The sequence below is a fragment of the Lepidochelys olivacea genome (assembly GCF_965140295.1).
Source record: "Lepidochelys olivacea isolate rLepOli2 genome assembly, chromosome: 1".
Classification (NCBI taxonomy): domain Eukaryota; kingdom Metazoa; phylum Chordata; order Testudines; family Cheloniidae; genus Lepidochelys; species Lepidochelys olivacea.
This window is the reverse complement of record NC_140411.1, coordinates 255,904,457-255,928,756: the sequence shown is the minus strand read 5'-3', so window position 1 is coordinate 255,928,756 and position 24,300 is coordinate 255,904,457. Positions and strand designations below refer to the sequence as shown.

Sequence of the window (24,300 nt, the reverse complement as noted above, 5' to 3'; positions counted from 1 at the left end):
GGATGACCCAACACTCTCACAAATCTTGGGAGACAGGCCAGTCCTTGCCTACAGACAGCCCCGCAACCTGAAGCAAATACTCACCAACAACCACATACCACACAACAGAACTACTAACCCAGGAACTTATCCTTGCAACAAAGCCCGTTGCCAATTGTGCCCACATATCTATTCAGGGGACACCATCACAGGGCCTAATAACATCAGCCACACTATCAGAGGCTCGTATACCTGCACATCCACCAATGTGATATATGCCATCATGTGCCAGCAATGCCCCTCTGCCATGTACATTGGTCAAACTGGACAGTCTCTACGTAAAAGAATAAATGGACACAAATCAGATGTCAAGAATTATAACATTCATAAACCAGTCGGAGAACACTTCAATCTCTCTGGTCACGCAATCACAGACATGAAGGTCGCTATCTTAAAACAAAAAAACTTCAAATCCAGACTCCAGCGAGAAACTGCTGAATTGGAATTCATTTGCAAATTGGATACTATTAATTTAGGCTTAAATAGAGACTGGGAGTGGCTAAGTCATTATGCAAGGTAGCCTATTTCCTCTTGTTTTTTCCTACCCCCCCCAGATGTTCTGGTTTAACTTGGATTTAAACTTGGAGAGTGGTCAGTTTGGATGAGCTATTACCAGCAGGAGAGTGAGTTTGTGTGTGTGTATGGGGGTGGGGGGGATGTGAGAAAACCTGGATTTGTGCTGGAAATGGCCCACCTTAATTATGCACATTGTAGGGAGAATGGTCACTTTGGATGAGCTATTACCAGCAGGATAGTGAGTTTGTGTGTGTGGTTTTTGGGAGGGGGGTGAGGGGGTGAGAGAACCTGGATTTGTGCAGGAAATGGCCCAACTTTATTATCATGCACATTGTGTAAAGAGTTGTCACTTTGGATGGGCTATCACCAGCAGGAGAGTAAATTTGTGTGTGGGGGTGGAGGGTGAGAAAACCTGGATTTGTGCTGGAAATGGCCCACCTGATGATCACTTTAGATAAGCTATTACCAGCTGGACAATGGGGTGGGAGGAGGTATTTTTTCATATTCTCTGTGTATATATAAAGTCTGCTGCAGTTTCCACGGCATGCATCTGATGAAGTGAGCTGTAGCTCACGAAAGCTCATGCTCAAATAAATTGGTTAGTCTCTAAGGTGCCACAAGTACTCCTTTTCTTTTTGCGAATACAGACTAACACGGCTGTTACTCTGAAATCTTCTCTGAGAACTATCCTTTGCTTTTAATTAAACATAACTGGCAGTGTTACACTTTTTTGATAATGGATGTTTTATTTTGTCCACCACCCTTACAGTTCTAATCCAGATTGATGCCTTTGCCCAAATGGACTACTCCCTAGTTAACTCTCCAGCATTCTTCAGATCATACGTTGATTTGGACTTAAAGGTAATTAATTGCCTTTAATGCTAGTTGTCTGGAATCGTGCTTTTTAATTGGCATTGTTGCTTTTGTTTTGCCTTTAGTCAGGCAAGCCATTTCAAAGCAATGTTTCATTTGGGTATTTTGGTCACCAATTCAGTTTCAGAAACCAGATGTGATCATTCAGTAAATTGACTGTTGGTCAATTATCCATAACAAAAAAAAACAGTAAAAGAGGCTGAAGAAGTTAGAGGCAAAGAAAGAGAAAATAAAAGGTTAAAATCAGAAAGTAGCTGACCAGCCCTGGCAAAAGAGGGAGGTAGCCTTCTGGGGCCCAGTCATTGTTTCAGTTGGGCACATCAAACTCCTTGATGGAAATACCAGGTTCCTGGAATGAAACGAGAGGGAGGGGCCCTTGAAAGAGAGAAAGCCAAGTCAAAAGTGCACTACTAAGACTTATCACCATGTGACATCCCTTCAGCTAAGGGAAATGTGATGGGAAATGCATCCAACTACCGAGGCTATGATAAATAGTAAGATTTTGTTTTCATGCGTCATAAAGTATAATATAATATATATATATATATATATAGTTTGGGAAAACATGGTTTGTTTGTTTTAATATGCTAAATAATGTTTCATGATCATTTTATTTTTTTTTAAACTCTTTTTGTAAATACCTAATTAGTATATTATTGTAGATTACTTCAGAGTCTAGACCCTCCAGAGTTTCTTTATATTTAGTGCTATAGTTAATCCTGAGATATCAGGCTTTTTCTGTATTACTGTTTCTTTGTACATCATCAGTGCTGCATAGTCAGCATTGGCTACCATTGTTCTGTGAGTGCAATTCAAGCTGTTGACTTTGAGCTATAAAACGCCATATGGTTCAGGTCCTGGCTACCAATTGATCACACCAAGGAAGGATTCTCCCCTTGTAGGGGTCCCTCGATAATATAGGGCCTCTGTAGCAGCTACTCCATTGCTGCTCCTCAACTCCTTTGGTAAAGAGGATGAGGCTAGGGCATCCTGGCAAATCCCAACTGCCAGAACAGTTCCTGAGGGCTGTTGGCAGCCAACATAGTTTAGAGCATCCTGAGATTGCTGTATTCTATGCCAGGCAAGCACAGAACTGGGACCAACATTTGAGGGTACATGGGGCTCCTTGGTGGCCCCCCTCCTAAATTGTGCCCAGTTCTCATGGGTTACAACTGAAAATCTGGCCCTCCTCTCCTTGTGCATCTGGCAATTGATTCACCCACGTAGTCTTTGCAGTGACTGTGGACCAGAGGATTGCCTTCAGTCCAAGGGATAGAAATGAAACACTAGTAACAGTTCCCAGGTTTGAACTCTAGGAGGATGGAAGCAGAGTGTTCTCTATGAAGGGTCTTCTGCTCTGGAAGAACTTGACTTTGGTGACTTTCAAGGTATGCTGTCAGCCTATTTGCTTGCTCAGGTTTTTCCTTAGTAGTTTGAGTTTCTCTCTTGGTTTGGGGAAGAGGAGGACGATATTTTATTGGCAACCATAGTTAACATGTCCAGAGGTTCTGACAGGCACTGATTTTATAAATCAAAATAAATCCCAATAGTGTTTTACATGGCACAGTCTATCCTGTTGGAAATCATATTGACCCCCACTTTGTGCCAGCCCCATTCACTCTTCCAAACAAAAGTAACAGCATGCTCTACCTTGGAGTCTCTGAGTATTTCTTCAAGTCTGCCTTATTAATTTGCTACACAGCAGGGGCTGTCAACATCACCATCTCAAAAGAGGAGAGTAGAACTTACTGGTGATATAATTACAAATGTTTCAGGTGTGTAGGTGGTCAGAGAAGGAGTTTTTACAGATAATTTTGCAGAGTAATTTTCAAATTCAGAGATATCCATTACACTTTTCTACCTGTTGTAAATGTGATCCATGGCATGACATTAACTCTGTTTCCCCATTTTACAGAATCTGAATTTCTCAGGCCAGTTTAGGTACTGTGGAAGGTACAAAGGGATAGACGTCACAAATCTGATCCACATGCTCCTTCACCTGAGTGTGTGTGGGGGATGGGGCAGAAAGAGCCATGGAAAGCTATCTCTGCATGCGCTCTATTGCTCTGATCAAATAGTGGAGAAAGGGCATGAGTCAAGAAAAAAAAAGTGTGTGTTTAACCTACTGCTGCATTCTGGCATGCTAAGCCCCGCAATAGACATACTTTCTGTGCTTAGAGCTGGAATAAGTCCTTAGAGACCAGCAAAGATGGGATGGGAAGCCAGTGTGAGGAGACGGATCAGTCACTAAATGGGAGAAGAACATAGAGGTCACTCCGAGAACCATGACAATGGCTGACTGAAAGACAAGAGAACAGAAAGGAGAGAGCTTCACCATCATGGCTACCACTGTCTTCTGGGACCCAGGGATCCACCGTAACACCGTTGGACCTTCTTCACCCTAATCCTAATAGATGTCTTGACCAGACCAGACCAGAGTGGGTTAGAGAGAGGGAACCAGACGACATCACCACCTCTACCAGCTGTACTTATGTTCTGAACACCATCTAGGATATGAGACTTTGTCCTCCCCACCCCTATACTTTTCCTTCCCCACCTTATTTCTTCTCTTCCTGTCTCTCTCCTTCTGCCTTTGGTTTTGTAAGAGTCTGGGTTAGTGAGCCAAGATTGTATATTTTGCAACACTACTGTAAGCCTGTGGCTAAAGAGGCAATTAAAACCAATGCCCTAAACAGCCTGACACTGATACGAGTCTGCCAGGTCTCAGAGTAGCTGATGAAACCATGTGCTGTGTCTGTTTTTTTTTTCTTTTCCAGCAGTGAGGTTGCAAGTGAGAGTCAACATCAGACATAAGCATAGGTGCCAACTTCCTCTCTACCCCGGGGGGTGCTCGTCCCCCACATCCCAGGCCCGCCCCTACTCTGCCCCTTCCTCCTAGCCCCCACCCCACCTCTTCCCAGCCTCACCCCCACTCCACCCCTTCTCCCAAGCCCCCACCACTGCCCCACCTCTTCTTGCTCCGCCCCCGCCCTGCCTCTGCCTGCCCCCACCCGCAAACATGCCCCATCCCCACTCCTCCCCCTCTCTCCCGGTGCCTCCTGCATGCTGTGGAACAGCAGACTGCAGCAGTTGGAAGGCACTGGGAGGGAGGGGGAGGAGCTGATCAGTGGGGCCACTGGCAGGCGGGAGGCACTGGGGGAAGGGGGAAGCTTGGTTGCCCCTGGGTGCTAAGCACCCACTAATTTTTTTCAGTGGGAGCATTCACAGAGTCAGCACCTATGGACATAAGCTGCATTTTATTTATCTTTTCTGTTCTTTTCTCTCCCTTTTTTCTGTTTCCTTTTAGGAAATGGGATCAGACTTTAACAGCAATAACAGCTTCAGCTCTTCTCAACTAACTTCTTCTCTTTCCTTCAGTAAAAGACTCAGATTGGTGGAGTTTCCTTGTAAAAGCTTTCTGCAGGTAGAGGGAAAAGGAGCAAGGGATGTTGTTAAAATGAAAGCCTTCCTGAATAATTTGCATTTCAAATGCTTTAACCGTTTTTCCCGAAGCAGGTTGGGGTCTTTATATACCAAACCCTGAACCTTGTTTAAAACTGTTTGATGTTGAACAGTTAGTCATGTTAATACCTTTTGGCCCATTTGTTCCATCTTAATTATTACAACAGATCACAAGAGGACTGTCCAGTATTATTGTTACAGGAAGGGAGAGTTAGATGTCCACAGCCACTCCAGGTATGTCTACACTGCAAAGAAAAACCTGCAGCGTGAAATCTCCAGAGGCCAAGTCAACTGACTTTGGATTCAGAGTAGCAGCCGTGTTAGTCTGTATCCACAAAAAGAAAAAGAGGACTTGTGGCACCTTAGAGACTAACAAATTTATTTGAGCATAAGCTTTCGTGAGCTACAGCTCACTTCATCGGATGCATACAGTGGAAAATACAGTGGGGAGATTTTATATACACAGAGAACGTGAAACAATGGGTGTTACCATACAGGCTGTAACAAGAGTGATCAGGAAAGGTGAGCTATTACCAGCAGGAGAGTGGGGTGGGAGGGGTAGGGGTAAGGACCTTTTGTAGTGATAATCAAGGTGGACCATTTCCAGTCGTTGACAAGAACATGTGAGGAACAGTAGGGGGGAAATAAACAAGGGAAAATAGTTTTACTTTGTGTAATGACACATCCACTACCAGTCTTTATTCAAGCCTAAGTTAATTGTATCCAGTTTGCAAATTAATTCCAGTTCAGCAGTCTCTCTTTGGAGTCTGTTTTTGAAGCTTTTTTGTTGAAGAATTGCCACTTTTAGGTCTGTAATCGAGTGACCAAAGAGATTGAAGTGTTCTCTGACTGGTTTTTGAACGTTATAATTCTTGACGTCTGATTTGTGTCCATTTATTCTTTTATGTAGAGACTGTCAAGTCCCGTCCCGCCCCGCCTCCTGCTGGTAATAGCTCACCTTTCCTGATCACTCTTGTTACAGCCTGTATGGTAACACTCATTGTTTCATGTTCTCTATGTATATACAAAAAGAAAAGGAGTACTTGTGGCACCTTAGAGACTAACCAATTTATTTGAGCATGAGCTTTCATGAGCTACAGCTCACTTCATCGGATGTAGTGAGCTGTAGCTCACGAAAGCTCATGCTCAAATAAATTGGTTAGTCTCTAAGGTGCCACAAGTACTCCTTTTCTTTTTGCAAATACAGACTAACATGGCTGTTACTCTGAAATCTGTGTATATAAAATCTCCCCACTGTATTTTCCACTGTATGCATCCGATGAAGTGAGCTGTAGCTCATGACAGCGTATGCTCAAATAAATTTGTTAGTCTCTAAGGTGCCACAAGTACTCCTTTTCTTTTTGACTTGTGATTGTGGAGCTCGGGCTGCGGAGCTAATAACCTGGTGAGGGGGAAGGGTCTCAAAGCCCGGGCTCCAGCCCGAGTGGGAACGTCTTCACTGCTCAGTTTAGCGCCGCAGCCTGAGCCCTGCAATCCCAAGTCAATTGCCTGGGCTCTGAGACTCGCTGCCATGGATGTCTTTGCATTGTAGACATTCACGAGGAAGAAGCTCATAAATAGAGTTGTGGGGCACTAAGGGTATGTCCACACTGCAATTAGACACCCTTGACTGGCCCGTGCCAACTGGCTCAGGCTTCGAGGCTGTTTAATTGCAGTGTAGACTTGCAGACTCTGTGAGGTGGGAGGTACCTAGAGCCCAGGCTTTAGCTTGAACCCAGAAGTCTACGTTGTAATTCAACAGCCCCACATTCCAAGCCCAAGTCAGCTGGCATGGACCAGCCGTGGGTATCTAATTGCAGTATAGACATACCCTAAGTCTTACAGTGAGAGTGTCCTGGGCAGCTGTGAGCACTTCAGCACGTTTTTATCCGGCACCGAGGGTACCATGCCCTGAGAACCTATTGGCTATACTGGGAAGTAAAATGTTTGGGTTCGATTGGGAGCTTATCCAAATTGAATTGAATCCTGAAGAATTTGTGGATCAGCCATCACGAGCAACAGTAATACGAGAATGGAATTTTTCTTCCCAGCTCTTGTAGGCATTAAAATACTCGATATAAAACAAATATATTTGAGTAAGATCTCAAGGATTCTAGAATTGGCTTTCTCCTGTATGAATCTGGATACAGAGCTGTTGAGAGTCAAGGGTTCTTTAATGAAGCGTATGAATCAGAGAGACTTACACAATGAAATTTAGAGGAAAAAGTGCACTCGCATTCTTGGATGAACTTCTCTTGAGCCCATAGCCGCAACCCCCCACTCTGCTCCGGGTCCTGCCCCCGCCTCGCCCCAGGCCCTGTCCCCACCCCTTCTCCCAAGTCCCCACCCCCGCCCTGCCTCTTCCCACCCAGGTCCATCCCCTCCCTCGAGCGTACCCTGTCCCCGCTCATCCCCCTCTCTCCCAGCGCCTCCTGCACACTGCGAAACAGCTGATTGTGGGGGGCAGGAGCGCTGGGAGGGAGGGGGAGGAGTTGATCAGCGGGGCCACTGGTGGGAGGGGGAGCTTGCTGCCAGCGGGTGCTAAGCACCTGTTAATTTTTTTCCATGGGTGCTCCAGCCCTGGAGCACCCAGGAAGTTGGCACCTATACCTGAGCCACTCTTTTGGGCAACGCCCTAAGAAAACCACTCCTGTGCATGTACGACATAGGACACGTTGCCATAAAAGTTTGTCTTTGCGGGCATATCGTGTGGCCTGAAGTACCGAAAGGATGACTGCACATTGTTTTAGTAATGTGCCTCCATCCTTTATAATGAGTCCTCTGCTCTCACTTCTTTCCCTTCAGATTCCACTTCTCCCTGGCCCCCTCCAACTTTGGCTTTTTTGAGGTAAGTTGATGGTTTCAGTGTCCAGGAAACAAGAACCAAGAATCTCAGGGACAGGATCAATCCAGAATACAGGAAGCTGAAATTCCCCACATTAGTTTTTAGCTCATTAGACTTTACCCCTGGCTGGCTCTTTTCTCTCTTTCTCTCCTTTTGGGGACTCTCTCTGCCAATATCTTTTCTGCTTTAAAACTGTGTATTCTTTACTGTTCCTCTTCTTTTCAGTAACCACTCCTAGAAAAAAAAGATGTTTTCCAGTCTAATCTTTCCTCACAGATCACAAAATGTTATAAAATCGTTACTATGTAACATAATGCTAGCATTCGAAACCCAGAGGAGAAAAAGAAGCACCAGTTGCAGGTTAGAATATTAACTGCAGGATAAGAGACAGGTGGTGCTGGGACTGGCACAGATGGCTAATCATTAAGCTAGGGGGAAGGAGTAAAGGATGCTACTCACAAAAGCCTTGAAACAGCGATGCAGCAGCATACCATGGAGAAGGCCTGCCACCTTTAAATGACAATTGATTGGTTCTGGGTAGCGGAATAGAGGATAATTAAAATCTCTCCAGCCCTACAGTGAAGTAACAGGCAAAATATTCCAAGTAAATAATTTTGCATTTACGCTATTGTAACTGTGTGAAAACAGATCATTATCCTAGAGCTTTGTGTCTTGCCTCAAAATCTTCACTTGCCGTTTTCTCTGCCCACATATGGTCTGATCAGCTGAACAAGACTCCTAGCCTAAAAACTCCATCCCAGGCCTAGCATGGAGGAGTTTCATGGATATCAGGAAGCGGTCACTACATTCATTTTCTCCCCCAGGGCAGGTCTCACTTCTGGAGAATTTCCTGTCTCATGTTTTACAGAATGAAGCAATCCCAGCAGCCAATGGTAAGGGTAATGGCCAGTTCCTATAATGGCCTTTTTCTCTAACTAAATGCCCCAGGGATTGCATGGCTCCAGGGATTGGTAATGTGATATGGGGCTTTATGTTGCTAGATCACCATTTCACATCAGCTCTCTTCTGTGCTCTCACTGCTCCCACTGCTGACATCTGGACAGTCTGGAGCAGGAGGAGGAGGAACATCCTGAAGGGAATGCAGAAGTGTGGGGGCATGACTAAGGGAAAAGGGAATGCAGGAGCTAAGGGTTGGGGTTGAAAAGGGAGGGGAAGGAGGCCTGACTAATGGGATCGAAGGGGTGGATAGGAACAGAGATGGCAGATAAGATCAGAGACAGAAGGGTGTAGGAGCCAGGATTGGGTGGGTGGGTGGATGAGGGGAAGATAGGAAGGGAGGAGGGGGGACATGGATAGATGAGAGGGAGAGTAGGGTAGGAGCAAGAAGGTGCAAGGGCCGGAGAGGAGCAGAGTGGGTCTGGGACAGGAGCTGGGGTAGGGCAGCCAGGAGCAGTAGGGGGAGAGAGGGAGCTCTGACGGGTGGACAGAGCAGAAGGGTCAACCACTAGATTCACTTCCCTTCAGCACCTGGAATTCTACCCAGAAGTCCTGATCTCCAGCTTTCCTCCATTGTCAGCAGATAACTGTGCAACCGCTGGCAAATTGTAGCTCATCCCTCTCTAGTGCCTGGTCCTGAGAGGATAACAGTCTAAATCCTTCCATTTACTCTAAATAGCTCAAGTGGTAGAGGTCAGTGCTATGGACCTAAAGGTCTGAACCCTGCCGATGACCCATGTTGGAACCTACTGTGGTTCCACATGATAGAATTTCTCTTTTCAAATTGTTTTTTTTAAATAATTAGATAATTACATCCAGAATGATTACTTTAAAAGAACATTAAGGTTTCAAAGTCAAGCACTCAAAAGTTAGGAAATGCTAGAATGAAAGTGCCTGTGCAACCTTCATTCAGCCCCCTCCTGCATACGCACTGTGACACAGTCTTTAATTACGTGATTATATACTGTTTTTTCCCCGGGCTTTTTCCTGCCTTCCAGTTGTGGTGATTGAATGAGTAATGCTTGTACAGCATCTTGAGTTCCTCAGATAAAAGATGCAATACAAGTATTTATTATTATGTACATATGTATTTAAATTTGCCCCCTTTTTTTTTTAAGCTAAACTGAAGAGGGGATTCCCTCTACCTAACCTGACCCATATTACCCTCCCTAGACCTGTTCTTAAAGTTAACCAGATGAGAATCTGTCTCTCTTATTAAACAGCTAGTCCTCTTTCAAGGCTGGATAATTGGTTTCTGTTGGAAAATTTGTTGGCAGGGTGCTGGAGCTTTAATTTATTCAACAGTAAAGAGTGCTTGTGTATAAGATGAGAAATTTCATACCAACAAAACTTCCCTTTAGGAACAAACTTATTTTTCTTTGAGGAAAAGAAATACAAGTGAGCAAATTTGCTGCCATCAAGTGGCTAAATGTATTTAGTGGACCAAATCCAAATCCGGGGGGGGACCGGGGACGTGAGTGCAATCCCATGGAAGTCAATGGAAAAACACACTCGTACACCGATATTAATTTGACCCATCAAGTTAAATTCTAGGCTTGTTAAACTCATGCAAAACCAGGAAGCTAGTGCAGTTGCATCATGTATATAACTCAGAGCAGCATTTGGCCTTCTTCTGAATATAAATAACTGGCCCATGAATAACCAGTGACCTGAGCTGTGTTCTGGTAGAATAACTTTCTAAATGCGTAGGTGTGCTGATTTGCTGATATAAAAACGTTATGAGGTCACTCTTAAGGTTTTGTGTTAGAGTGCAAGTTTGAAGTTGGGGTACATATCACTTGTTGGTATCTGTTGATGGAAATAAGTCTTTTGGAGTTTTGGAGTAGGTTATCAACAGCACTATAGACAATACGGGATTGTGGAAAGGCATGCACAAGTCTTTCCCCTTGACTTATTTCCATTTTTTAAAAAAAGGTTTGGGTGGAAGGAATGTGTCCTGCCACTACTTTAACTGCCACTAAATGTAGGTTTTGTTTGCTATATAGTAGTAGTAGTAATAAAGATGACATGGGGCCTCTTCTGAAGATTAATGATCTGCTGGGGATATTTGTGCCAGCTGGCCATTAACCTACCCAAAATACCTTCGGTTTCAACAGCTATCGTTTTTCATTTTCACGCTGCAATAACTTAGGGCCAGATTCTGCTACCGCCCCTTGTTGAGGTCTCATGTTGACATCCCTGGGACTATTTGCAAGGTGTGTAACAGCTGCAGAATCTAGCCCTTAATTTTTATGTACAGGGCTGCCTAAGAAAATTAACAATTAAGTAGAAATAATTAAGAGAGAATTAAATAGCCAGTCAGATTGCTCCAGTCATCTCTCTTCATTACAGGTGTATTATGCTCTCCATACGTTGTGGTCCACGGCAGCGAGCACAGCACAACCTACAAGTAGGGAGCACAAAGGCATCTTTTTAAAGCTACCTTTAATCCCTAAGTGCCAGTCCCCTGAAGTAAACTAGTGCTGCCTGAAGGCTGCTCTAACTTGTGTTGACTGCCAAGAGTCGTAAAAGGGGTTAGTAAAGCTGCTGCGGCACAGGGAAGCCCCGCCCCCCCTACCCATTTCCCCAATTTACACCTTCAGAACTGACAGGCAGTAGCGGGGGTGGTGTAGGAACTCTTCTGCCAGCTCTACCCCATTATATTAGAATGTTCCTGCCCTACCAAGCTTTGCCAGCTTTAGTTCCAGTGTACATAGGTCTGTGAATATCCACATCTGCACCTTGGTTGTGTAATTCTAGAGGTAGCTGAAATTTAGTCTCCATTATAGAGGATTTTATATAGTACAAACCCTGGGCCAGAATTCCCCCCCAACCCCCTCCCATTGCGACAACTTTATGATGCTTTAGTGGCAATAAGAGGGTAAAAAGAATTCCCCCAATGCAGGAGTAGCACAAGGCTGATATACCAAGCTCTATATCATCCCCCTAGTTCACCATAATTTATGGGCAGTCTCAGCCAGAGGCAGGAGGAAGAGTCGCCTGAACACTCTGAGCTGTGGAGCAGCCCAAAGGCAGCTTTAGGTGAGGCTGCCCTAAAATATAGAGCAGCACAGGGCTGTTTTAATTTATGCCAGAGCCTAGTCCAGCCCCTAAAGCAGCCTAGAATCCAGGAGGCACAAAGGTGACATAAAGCCACCCTTGCTCCAAGGCTGTACCCTTTGAGAGAGACAGTACAGAATCTGGCCTCCCGGTCCCTATCCCCCATATAGGGGAAAAGCTGCATTGTACAATCTGTAATTTAAAGTGATATTTGTGACTGATGTTCTCTCCTCACGGTTATCTGCTGATTTCCAGACACTAAGTAAGGAGCGATCATTTGGTGGGCCAGGAAGTTTACAGCCAACACCACCAGTCTGAATGTTGAACCAAAATACCTTTTCTTTTCAACCTTAGAATTCAGGACTGGAGAGGAGTGAAGCCTTCCTGCTGCTGCTCTGATCTGGGGGAAGAAGGAAGAATGTATGTCACAAAAGTAAAAATGCAGCTATTGAGTCATTGTTACTCATTGTCTAGAGCAGTGTTTCTCAAACTGGGGTCTGTGGACCCTTGGGGGTTCACTAGAGTACTCCAGGGAGTCTGCGGGCCCTGCTGAGAAACTCCTCCTCCTCCCTCAAGTCCCCCCACTCCCTCCCAGCGCCTTCTGCATACAGGGGTGCGCTCAGGGGAGGGCAGAAAGAGGCGGGGCAGTGATGGGGCGGGAAGAGGGGGTGGGGCCGTGGAGATAGGGGTGGAGTGGGAGTGGGGGCGGGGCCTGGAGCTGAGCAGAGGGCTTGGAGGATGTGAAAAATTTTAAATCAAAATGGGGGTCCTCAGGTTGCTAAAATTTGAGAACCGCTAGTCTAGAGGACTAGTATAAACTTCTTATTCTGCTTCCTGTTGAATTCATCTGTTCTGTTGAATGTGAAGTGGGGCCCATCAAAGTGCTTAAAATTGGAAACTCTTCTTGCTGCGAGGGCTGAAATCTTCAGGGTTCTTTGTGATGAAAAGGGGATCCTTGGAGTTTGATTAGAGGGCGGGACAGAATCCTCTCATGGCTCTTCTTGGTGGCATTTTGGGACAGTGGAGTACTCCTGATGTATTTTTGTACCATGCTCATTTTTGTTGCTCTTTCTAGCAATGAGTTGCCCAGAAAACAATATTACAGGTGCAGTCACCTCAGAGCCGTATCGATTACCTACTTGCTAAATAATGTGAAGTCTCTCTGTATCTAGCCCAGAATTATACTGGCCTTTTTTACTACCATATTGCATGTCTTTTCCAGTGTTTGATTGTCACTTCTGTCAGCACTGTTGTTTTCGAGGTGTTTCACTCTCATGGAAGGTCAGTCACACTGATGGAAGGTCAGTGTTTTGAATTTTTATCTCCCAGATACATTTGCTTACATTTCTCCAAGTTGAATCTACGTAGGTGCTTATAGGGGCCTGTAGAAGGTGCACAACTGCCAACAGTGCTGCCTAGTGGTCACACAGGGAGATGACAGGATAGGGGAGGGATAGCTCAGTGGTTTGAGCATTGGCCTGCTAAACCCAGGGTTGTGAGTTCAATCCTTGAGGGGGCCATTTAGGGATCTTGGGCAAAAATTGGGGATTGGTCCTGCTTTGAGCAGGGGGTTGGACTAGCTGACCTCCTGAGGTCCCTTCCAACCCTGATATTCTATGATCTCCCTGTTGAAGCACAGTCTTGTCCTTCAGCGCCCCTGTCGCAAGGATTTCCAGTCCTCTCTTTCAGCACAGGGCTGGGCCCTTGAACAGACAGTCTTTTCCTGCTGGCCTCTCGCAGGTGGTGAAGGCTCATGTTGTTGTATTGTCTTCTAGGAGTGAGTAGGGGAGCCCAGGCACACCCTCTCCCCCAGGCTCTAGTCGAGGGCCCAGTGGTGGACAGCTACACCCAACTCTTTGTGTGGCCATTACCACCCAACACCTTTCCACGGCTCCCATTGGCTGGGAATGGTGAACCGTGGCTACTGGGGGCTGTGGGAGGCCATGCAAATGTAAACAAACTGTCTGGCGGCCTGCCAGCAGATTACCCTGAGGGGCTGCAGGTTGCCCACCACTGCCCTAGGCAGTGAACTCCTGAGCAGTACTTTTCCTTCAGAGCAGTTGTCTACTCCCTTCCACTGCCTGCCTCTGAGCTGCTGCTCTGCTTCCCCTTTTAAAGCCCTGCCTGGCTTGTGCAGGTGTGCCTGGGTGCAACTGCCTGGGCCCAGAGTTTGTTCCTTAACCCCTTGCTCTCCAGTGTGAGATTTTTAAACCATCACAGGGCTCCATCACCATAACATGTGAGCACTTCCCAGATCACAACAGTCATCTGAGTGCTATCATCCCTGTTGTGTAGATGGGAAACTGAGGCACGGAGAGAATAAGGAAAGCTATGGCCAAGCCAGGAATAGAACCATGAGCTCCTGCCTCTCACCTCACTACCTGAATCACAAGCCCATCTCTCTCCTACCCTCCCCATGTTTCTAATCTCTCTCTGGGTCACTCTGAATAATTTCTCTGTGTTCACTGCTGTTTACAACTCTTCCCAATTTAGTATCAACTGAGAATTTCATTAATGCTTAACCCCTGTACTTTTGAAGGACCTGATCCAAAGATTACAGAAGCCAGTGGCTTTCCATTAAATTCAATGGACTTTGGATCAGGTCTTTAGCTAGTTAAATAAGAGATTCAATAAAATGTGATCTAAACCCACTTCCTCTATATAGACTCCTTCTAGACACAGTAGTCTTCTTGCCAACTGTGGAGGCCATTTGTCATTGGCTAAGGGTATGTGACCGTTTAGCACTACCCTTTGGTACAGACATTGAGCTGGTTTTCATTTTCTGCTATGGCTCCAGCCCAAACTGATTTGCATTTATCTCGAGAATAAGCCAGGCAAGTGGAGAGACTGTTTTCCTTTGACCCCAAACTGGGCACAGGAAGAAAGAGCAAACAGAGAGTGATCATAGAAACTGGTGATTTCATCCCAGAGATTGAATGTTTATTTTACCTGATGGAGAAGAAAGAGGCCTAAGCCTTTCAAGGGTCATATCTGGGCTCTTACAGGTCTATTACAGCCATGGGTCCACCATAACTCTTTCATAAATAACTCAAGCATCCTTGAGAAGAGAAGTTTGCATAGGTGGGAAACATGGGCTCCTTCTCCTTACCACATCACCAGTAGCAAATCAAGGATAGTTGTGGGCACCCTGGTGAACAACACTTTTTGTTTTTAGTTGTATTGGCAATTTCTCCTGAGTGAGCAAGGTAGACTGTAGTGTGCTTGGGAACAAGGGCTCCTCAAGGATGGGAGCAGCCTCCTGGGATCTAGCCTTGAAAGCTAATTAAAAAGTATGCAGAGTGGCTTTTAACTACACTTTCTAAATCAATTAGATTGCCCAGGGCACTTACAGGAGCTTAATCACTATATCGCAGGGTCCAGGATATCCCAAACAAAACATCAGTTTTTACTCTGAGTTAAATGCCTCCCTTCCTGAATTATCTGAGCTCAAACCCTAACATCACCAAAACTACTTCCCTTCTCAGGATAGGTCAGCAATCAGTGAGCTGGATTAGTAGGGTTCTAATACAGACTTTGAGAGCTGAGAAATTGAGTGAGTACTTCCTTTCCAGTCTTGTTTCTAAAGATTGAAAAGTTTTAAAAACAATCCCTCCTCCCCCATGCATTCAACTATAAATTGTTAGTTTATTTGTGTGGCAGTAGCACCCAAAGACCCTAATCGGGGCTCCATTGTGCTAGGTGTTGTAAAAATACAGAGAGACACAGTCCCTGCACCAAAGAGTTTACAGTGTAAGCTGCCACTCATGCAAACACTAACACACATTTAACTTGACTCACATGAGTACTCCCATTGAAATCTGTGAGACAAATCAAATGCTTAAAATACGTGCATAAGCGTTTGCAAAATCAGAGACAACTGTAATGCAAAATTAGACTACAAACACCAGCATCAGTTTGGATGGTGGAGCAAAACAAGGGGATTGCTGGTGGTGATTAGGGCCTGTCAGAGTTGGTTTTGCTTTAAGCCAACAGTATGAAGTTAGGTTGACTTAGGTACATTGCGCAAGGGTGTGAAAAATCCACCCCGCTGAGCGACGTAGGTAAGCTGACCTAACCCCCAGTGCAGACAGCACTAGGTCGACAGGAGAATTCTTCCATTGACCTAGCCACCACCTCTTGGGGAGGTGGATTAACTACAGCAATGGGAGAACCCCTCCCATCGCTGTCGTGAGCGTCTACACAGAAGTCCTATAGCGGTGCAGCTGTAGCTATTTAAGTGTAGACATAGCCTCAGTCAGGCTGTGAGGAAGACAATTCACTGATGAAGGAATTCACTGATGAAGAACTTGCTGTTTGTCATAACTGTTTGTGTTCTGACAATGTTCTTATTTACCGCAGGCTGAATCACAGCTCCCACTGAAGTCAATGGGATGGATGTTTGAAAACATTCAATAGAATAAAATTCCCTTCTAAAAAAATCCCTTGATTTATTTCCCTTTGAACAATTTCACCTGCAGGAAGCTGTCTGCTGCCTGGGGCTAACAGCAGGAATGGGTTGTTTTCCCTAGGAGACTGGTCAAGCTGACTTTCTATTTATAAAAAGAAAACAGCCTTTACAGTGTTGCAGCAAGGGAAAGAGCATGAGTGAGGTGCAGCAAACCTGGGCCACTCACAAGTATATAAAAAGTATAGCAATGGTGGGTGAATGTCAAAATATTTAGATCCTGATCCTGTAATGAGCTCCATATGAGTGGAATCCCTGTTGAAGTCAGTGAGTCTTTCTTTCAGTGGGTGTGGATGCACCTCATTGTGGGATCAGGGCCTTAGTTGAGATATCTGTCCCAAAGTACATCTGCAAAATTGGGCTGGAAAGCTCATGGGAGCAAGTTTACCTCTGCTACTTCAGCCTTTTTGAAGTGAGATGCCACCGAGATGAAAATGAAAAATAATCATTACAAACCCATAACAGATAATTTTCAAACCTCAACAAGTTGTTTGAATTTTGGACAAAAGTTCATTTTCAATTTTATTTTATCTGAATTGGTTCATCCCTATGTCTGATTGTTACACTTCAGTTTAGTCCAGAGCAGCAGCTTAAAAGTTCCTGACCCTGAGAGGCAAGAGTCCTTTTTGGTGTCTACATTTTATTGTATTTTTCTGCAGAAAAAGGGGTGGCTGGAAAAGAAGAGGCAGGAAAAGAGGAGTTCAAAGGCAAGGGGGGGGGAATTGTTTGTTTTAGTTGAATGTCCTTCTCTGGCTAATAGCCCTGATGCTTATTTCAGTCAAGTTTGTGCTTTGCTTTGCAGTATCATGACATCGTGGGCAGTGTTTTTAAGCAGCCCAGGTAGTGGTGATAAGGAATATAGCGCTGATTCTGCAATATTGGAAGAGTGCTTGGTCAAACTACAGCCAAACAGAGTGAAAGTTGTGCAGCCGTGTATATTACCAAAAGCCAGGGGAGGGGATCAGCACAATACAAGGTGCAAGCATACACACCACACAACATTAGGTATCATTTAACAGGTAAATCTCCAAACAAAGAAACAAGTTAATCCATGATGGAAAAGTTAAATTGCTTTGTGCAGCTCCAAACCTTTGTCCTCACTAAAATGACTCAGAGCCATCAATCCCTCAGGCACACCTTTCCCTGCCAACCTCTGCTCCTGACCTCTGAGAGAGGGAACAGAATTGTCTGTATAGGGCTTTATAGAGCTCCCCCTGAGCCTTTGTAAACAGGAGCAAACTTTAATCTCAGGCCATCCTCCCTCATAAATATGATTCCACTACCATCATTACACTTACATCAAAACCCGCACTCTCCCCAGGCAGACGAAATGGATGTAAATAGAGGATTTCAAGTCTTTTAACATGGTGCTATGTTACAAATGTCACAAGAGGTCATCCATTGAAACTGGTTCATCAGTAGGGAATAATTACTGTCTGGTGTAATTGGCAAATCCTGTCTATTAGCCTCTCTCCTGAGCAGGTTTGAAGTGACAAAAGAAGGTGTTGGTAGTTCAGATGGTCACAAAAGACAACATGACTCATTGACTCTCATTTCTTCTATTGTAAAAATAAAATTCTAATCATCCCTCTTTTGACCAGGGTTAATGCAAAAGTGCAGTAGTGAAATCCCGCCCCCACAGAAGTTAATGGCAAACTCAATTGATTTCAGTGAGGTCAGGATTTCACTCAGGAAGTTGGAAACTTGGCATGGATATAGTTGTCCTTGCAGAGTTTGTGCTCCTTTAAGTTTGGCGTGGCAAGGGGGGAGCTTTACAAATAACGAATTTATAGGCAACTGAAATGTCATTTCTGGGCATGGGCATGTTCTTCTTCGAGTGCTTGCTCATGTCCATTCCATATTAGGTGTGTGTGCTCGCCACATGCACCAGTGCTGGAAGTTTTTCCCTCAGCAGTATCCGTAGGGAACTGGCTCTGGCGCCATCTGGAGTAGCACCCGCATGGCACAGTATAAGGGGCGCTGCCAGCTTCCCCACCCTCAGTTCCTTCTTGCCACCAGTGATAGTGCTGAAATATCTGCTGCTTCGGCTAGCATTGTTTTGGTCTCCTTGGCCTCTATCATCCCCTCCCTGGATCCGGGAAATTGGTATGCTGCCCTTGACCTAAAGGACGCATACTTCCACATAGCGATCTTCCAAGGACACAGACGTTTTCTCCAATTCGTGGTTGGACCCAGCCACTACCAATTTACGTTTGGCCTGGCGACGGCACCGAGGGTGTTTACCAAGTGCATGTTGGTGGTGGTGGTGGCTTACCTTAGGCGCCGGGGTATCCAGCTCTACCCATACCTTGATGACTGGCTGGTCAAAGGCAGCTCCAGGTCTCAGGTCCAAAAGGACGTCACGGTGCTATGAGCCACGTGCCACTCCCTGGGCCTACTGGTGAATGACAAAAAATCCACGTTAGTTCCAGTGCAAAGGGTAGAATTCATGCGGGTGGTGCTTGACTCGACCTGCACAAGAGCATTCCTGCCACTAGAAAGGTTTCGGGCACTGACGGACCTTACCGCAGAGGTATCCACGTTCCCTAATTACAGCCAGGGTCTGCCTGCATCTGCTGGGCCACATGGCAACTTGTACATACGTTGTCCACCATGCCAGGCTCCGGATGTGGCCCCTGCAGCAATGGCTGACGGCGGCCTATTCCCAGTCCAGGGATCACCTGGAAAACATTGTTACTATCCCCCCAATGATACTTACCTCACTGCAATGGTGGACCGATCGCAAGAAGGTCCTAGAGGGAGTTCTGTTCAACAACCCCCCTCACTCCATCGAGTTGGTTCGGATGCTTCAGACGTCGTCTGGGGTGCGCACCTCAGAGATATCCAGACCCAGGGTATGTGGTCCCCACAGGAGAAGACGCTCTACATAAAGGTCAAAGAACTCAGGGCGGTCCACTTGGCATGCGGGGTCTTGCTACCCCACCTGTCGGGCAAGGCGGTGAGAGTCCCAACGGACAACACAGCTTCTATGTTCTACATCAACAGGCAAGGGGGAGCGCACTCATTGGCTCTCTGCCAACAGGTATTCTGTCTCTGGAACTTCTGCACCAACCACGAGATCCACCTGGAGGCTTGTCACCACCCTGGTGTCAAGAACACACTCGCAGATCACCTCAGTAGGGCCTTCTCCTCTTACCACGAGGTAAGTGGTTGCTCCATCTGGAGGTAGCCTACATGAACTTCCAGAGGTGGGGAACTCCCCTTGCGGACCTGTTCACCAGAAGGCAAAACAGGAAATGTCATTGGTTTTGTTCTCGGCAAGGTCTGGGAAAGGGCTCCCTCTCCGATGCCTTCCTCCTGTCATGGTCGGGGAGCCTGATGTATGCGTTCCCTCCAATTCCACTCATCAGCAAGGTCCTGACAAAGATCAAGAGAGACAGGGCATAAGTTATCATGATCACCCCAGTGTGGCCTTGCTAGCATGGTTCAGCACACTCATGAACCTGTCAGTGGCCCCTCCCTGGCCCCTGCCCAACTGACCAGACCTGCTGTCACAGGACTACGGTCAGCTCTTACTCCTCAACCTCTCGTCCCTCCACCTCTCAGTGTGGATGCTGCATGGCTGAACCCGGAGGAACGGACCTGTTCGGAGGAGGTCCAACAGGTCCTTCTGGGAAGTAGGAAGCCCTCAACCAGACTGACTTACCTGGCCAAGTGGACAAGGTTTTCCCTCTGGGTGTCTGAGTGGGGCATCTCTCCCTCTGTTCTTCCATACAGTCTGTCTTAGACTGCCTGCTGCATTTGAGAAACCAGGGCCTGGTACATTCTTCCATTAGAGTGCATCTCAGGACCATCTGCACTTTTCACCTGCCGATCCAAGGACAGACAGTGTTTTTGCATGACATGATGGTCAGATTCTTGAGAGGTCTCGAGAGACTCTTCCCGCAGATACGGACCCCTGTACTGCAGTGGGATCTTAACTTGGTCCTCTCTAGGCTCACGTGCTTTGAGCCTCTGGGCTTCTGGTTCTTTTCCCACCTGTCATGGAAGGTCATTTTCTTGGTGGCAGTGACATTGGCGAGACGAGTCTCTGAGATTAAGGCCTTGACATCAGAACCGCCGTACTAGGTCTTCTGCAAAGACAAGGTTCAGCTGCGGCTCCACCCAGCCTTCCTGCCAAAGGTGGTGTCTACTTCCATATGAACCAGGATATCTTCCTGCTGGTGTTCTGTCCCAAACCTCAGAAGACCAGCAAAGAGAGGCGTCTTCATGCGCTGGATGTCCGAAGGGCCTTGGGTTTTAACCTAGAACATACCAAGCCTTTCCGTAAATCAACTCAGCTCTTCATTGCTACAGCAGATAGGATGAAGGGTAACCCGGTGTCCTCGCAGAGGATTTCCAATTGGATCACCTCTTGCCAGGGCCGTCCCTAGCTATTCTGGGGCCCTACGCAGTCCTCCCCCCCCCCCGCGGGGTGTGTGTGTGGGGCCCCAGGTCTCCGTGGGGGGCTGGCTCCAGGCTTCTGCAGGGGGGTGGGGCTGGCTTGGGAGGCCCTGAAGAAGAGGCGGAGCAGGGGTTGGAGCAGCATGCAGCTGCGCAGGGCACCACATTCTCTGGTGTCCTATGCAGCTGCGTACTTTGCGTATGGGTAGAACGGCCCTGCCTCTTCTATAAGGACTTGTTACGACCTGGCGGGGGTCCCGCCACTGCCGATTGTCAGAGCCCACTCGACTAGAGCTCAGGCATCCTCGGCGGCCTTCCTGGCACACATCTCTATCCAGGACATCTGTAGATCCGCAACATAGTCTTCTGTTCACATATTTACCGCTCATGCCATCACTCAGCAGGCCAGGGACGACACTGGGTTCGGCAGAACTGTGTTGCAATCTACACCTCCGTGAATTCCTACCCACCTCCATGGGTACTGCTTGGGAGTCACCTAATATGGAATGGAATATGGAGTCATGGAATGGACATGAGCAACACATCTCGAAGAATACCAGTTATGGAAAAGGTAACTGCCTTTTCTTCTTCGAGTGCTTGCTCATGTCCATCCATATTAGGTGACTCCCAAGCAGTACCCATGGAGGTGGGTAGGAGTTCATGGGCACCTGCTAAGATTTTAGAACACATTGGCACCCTGTTTCTTTTGGAACATCACAGCGTGCATTCTCTGTGTCCAGCCTGACAGGCCCAGGGGCTACTGCTGGGACAATTTGCATAAGTGTGATTGTAAAGGTCTCATTAAAACACACAGATGTGCACACACAGCGCAATCCCCCCCATATAACTGCTTCCACACTGGGAACAGCAGCAAATCATAGGGCTGAAAAGAAACATTATTGCTCAGGATTTTAGTAAGGATGCACCATTTGGGCTGCATTTTGCCATCATCTGAAATTCTGCACTTTAATTAAAACAATCCCTGAGTTTGTATCTTTTTCCATTGTGAATATTGAGTCATAACACTGTAAATGGATGTGTAAACACTAGAATGATAGTAACCTCCACATAGCTGCCTCTGGTGGAGAGAGAGGGCTGGGTCCCAAAAGTGGGGCACCTTTCAGTGAGGGGTGTGTTAGGAATGCAGTCTGGGAGACGTATTCTCCCACCCTGGACCTGTGTTGACCTGGGTGGGGGCAATGGCCTGACTCCTCTGTCGGCATGCAGCTCCACATCAGAGTAGTCAGCCAGGACTCCACACTTCAGGCGTACAGATACTTTAAGTTATAGGGTATGTCTACACTACAGAATAAGGTCGAATTTATAGAAGTTGTTTTTTTAGAAATTGGTTTTATATATTCGAGTGTGTGTGTCCCCACAGAAAATGCTCTAAGTGCATTAAGTGCATTAACTCGGCGGAGTGCTTCCACAGTACCGAGGCTAGAGTCGACTTCCGGAGCGTTGCACTGTGGATAGCTATCCCACAGTTCCCGCAGTCTCCGCTGCCCATTGGAATTCTGGGTTGAGATCCCAATGCCTGATGGGGCTAAAACATTGTTGCGGGTGGTTCTAGGTACATATCGTCAGGCCCCCGTTCCCTCCCTCCCTCCGTGAAAGCAAGGGCAGACAATCATTTCGTGCCTTTTTTCCTGAGTTACCTGTGCAGACGCCATACCACGGCAAGCATGGAGCCCGCTCAGGTAACCGTCACCCTATGTCTCCTGGGTGCTGGCAGACGCGGTATGGCTTTGCTACACAGTAGCAGCAACCCCTTGCCTTGTGTCAGCAGACGGTACAGTACGACTAGTAGCCGTCATCGTCATGTCCGAGGTGCTCCTGGCCACGTCGGCTGGGAGCGCCTGGACAGACATGGGAGCAGGGACTTAATTTAGAGTGACTTGACCAGGTCATTCTCTTTAGTCCTGCAGTCAGTCCTATTGAACCGTCTTATGGTGAGCAGGCAGGCGATACGGATTGCTAGCAGTCGTACTGTACCATCTTCTGCCAGGCAGGCAAGAGATGAGGATTGCTAGCAGTCGTATTGTACCATCTTTTGCCGGGCAGGCAAGAGATGAGGATGGCTAGCAGTCATACTGTACCATCTTCTGCCGAGCAGCCATGAGATGTGGATGGCATGCAGTCCTTCTGCACAGTCTGCTGCCAGCCAAAGATGTAAAAGATAGATGGAGTGGATCAAAACAAGAAATAGACCAGATTTGTTTTGTACTCATTTGCTTCCCCCCCTCCCCTGTCTAGGGGACTCATTCCTCTAGGTCACACTGCAGTCACTCACAGGGAAGGTGCAGCGAGGTAAATCTAGCCATGTATCAATCAGAGGCCAGGCTAACCTCCTTGTTCCAATAAGAACAATAACTTAGGTGCACCATTTCTTATTGGAACCCTCCGTGAAGTCCTGCCTGAAATACTCCTTGATGTAAAGACACCCCCTTTGTTGATTTTAGCTCCCTGAAGCCAACCCTGTAAGCCGTGTCGTCAGTCGCCCCTCCCTCCGTCAGAGCAACAGCAGACAATCGTTCCGCGCCTTTTTTCTGTGTGGATGCCAAACCAAGGCAAGCATGGAGGCCGCTCAGCTCACTTTGGCAATTAGGAGCACCTTAAACACCACACGCATTATCCAGCAGTATATGCAGCACCGGAACCTGGCAAAGCGATACCGGGCGAGGAGGCGACGTCAGCACGGTCACGTGAGTGATCAGGACATGGACACAGATTTCTCTGAAAGCATGGGCCCTGCCAATGCATGCATCATGGTGCTAATGGGGCAGGTTCATGCTGTGGAACGCCGATTCTGGGCTCGGGAAACAAGCACAGACTGGTGGGACCGCATAGTGTTGCAGGTCTGGGACGATTCCCAGTGGCTGCGAAACTTTCGCATGCGTAAGGGCACTTTCATGGAACTTTGTGACTTGCTTTCCCCTGCCCTGAGGCGCATGAATACCAAGATGAGAGCAGCCCTCACAGTTGAGAAGCGAGTGGCGATAGCCCTGTGGAAGCTTGCAACGCCAGACAGCTACCGGTCAGTTGGGAATCAATTTGGAGTGGGCAAATCTACTGTGGGGGCTGCTGTGGTGCAAGTAGCCCATGCAATCAAAGATCTGCTGATATCAAGGGTAGTGACCCTGGGAAATGTGCAGGTCATAGTAGATGGCTTTGCTGCAATGGGATTCCCTAACTGTGGTGGGGCCATAGACGGAACCCATATCCCTATGTTGGCACTGGAGCACCAAGCCGCCGAGTACATAAACCGCAAGGGGTACTTTTCGATAGTGCTGCAAGCTCTGGTGGATCACAAGGGACGTTTCACCAACATCAACGTGGGATGGCCGGGAAAGGTGCATGACGCTCGCATCTTCAGGAACTCTGGTCTGTTTCAAAAGCTGCAGGAAGGGACTTTATTCCCAGACCAGAAAATAACCATTGGGGATGTTGAAATGCCTATATGTATCCTTGGGGACCCAGCCTACCCCTTAATGCCATGGCTCATGAAGCCGTACACAGGCAGCCTGGACAGTAGTCAGGAGCTGTTCAACTACAGGCTGAGCAAGTGCAGAATGGTGGTAGAATGTGCATTTGGACGTTTAAAGGCGCGCTGGCGCAGTTTACTGACTTGCTTAGACCTCAGCAAAACCAATATTCCCACTGTTATTACTGCTTGCTG

General features: G+C 46.9%; 1 protein-coding gene across 1 annotated transcript in view; it reads left to right on the top strand.

Moving 5' to 3' along the window:
- The first annotated feature begins 8,589 nt into the window (after nt 1–8,589).
- BPIFC (BPI fold containing family C) overlaps nt 8,590–24,300 on the top strand; it is a 49,611-nt gene continuing 33,900 nt past the window's right edge. The window contains exon 1 of the mRNA XM_084617234.1: nt 8,590–8,628. Coding sequence (XP_084473360.1) covers nt 8,593–8,628 — 36 coding nt within the window. The 5' untranslated portion in view covers nt 8,590–8,592. The remainder of the gene's footprint in view (nt 8,629–24,300) is intronic.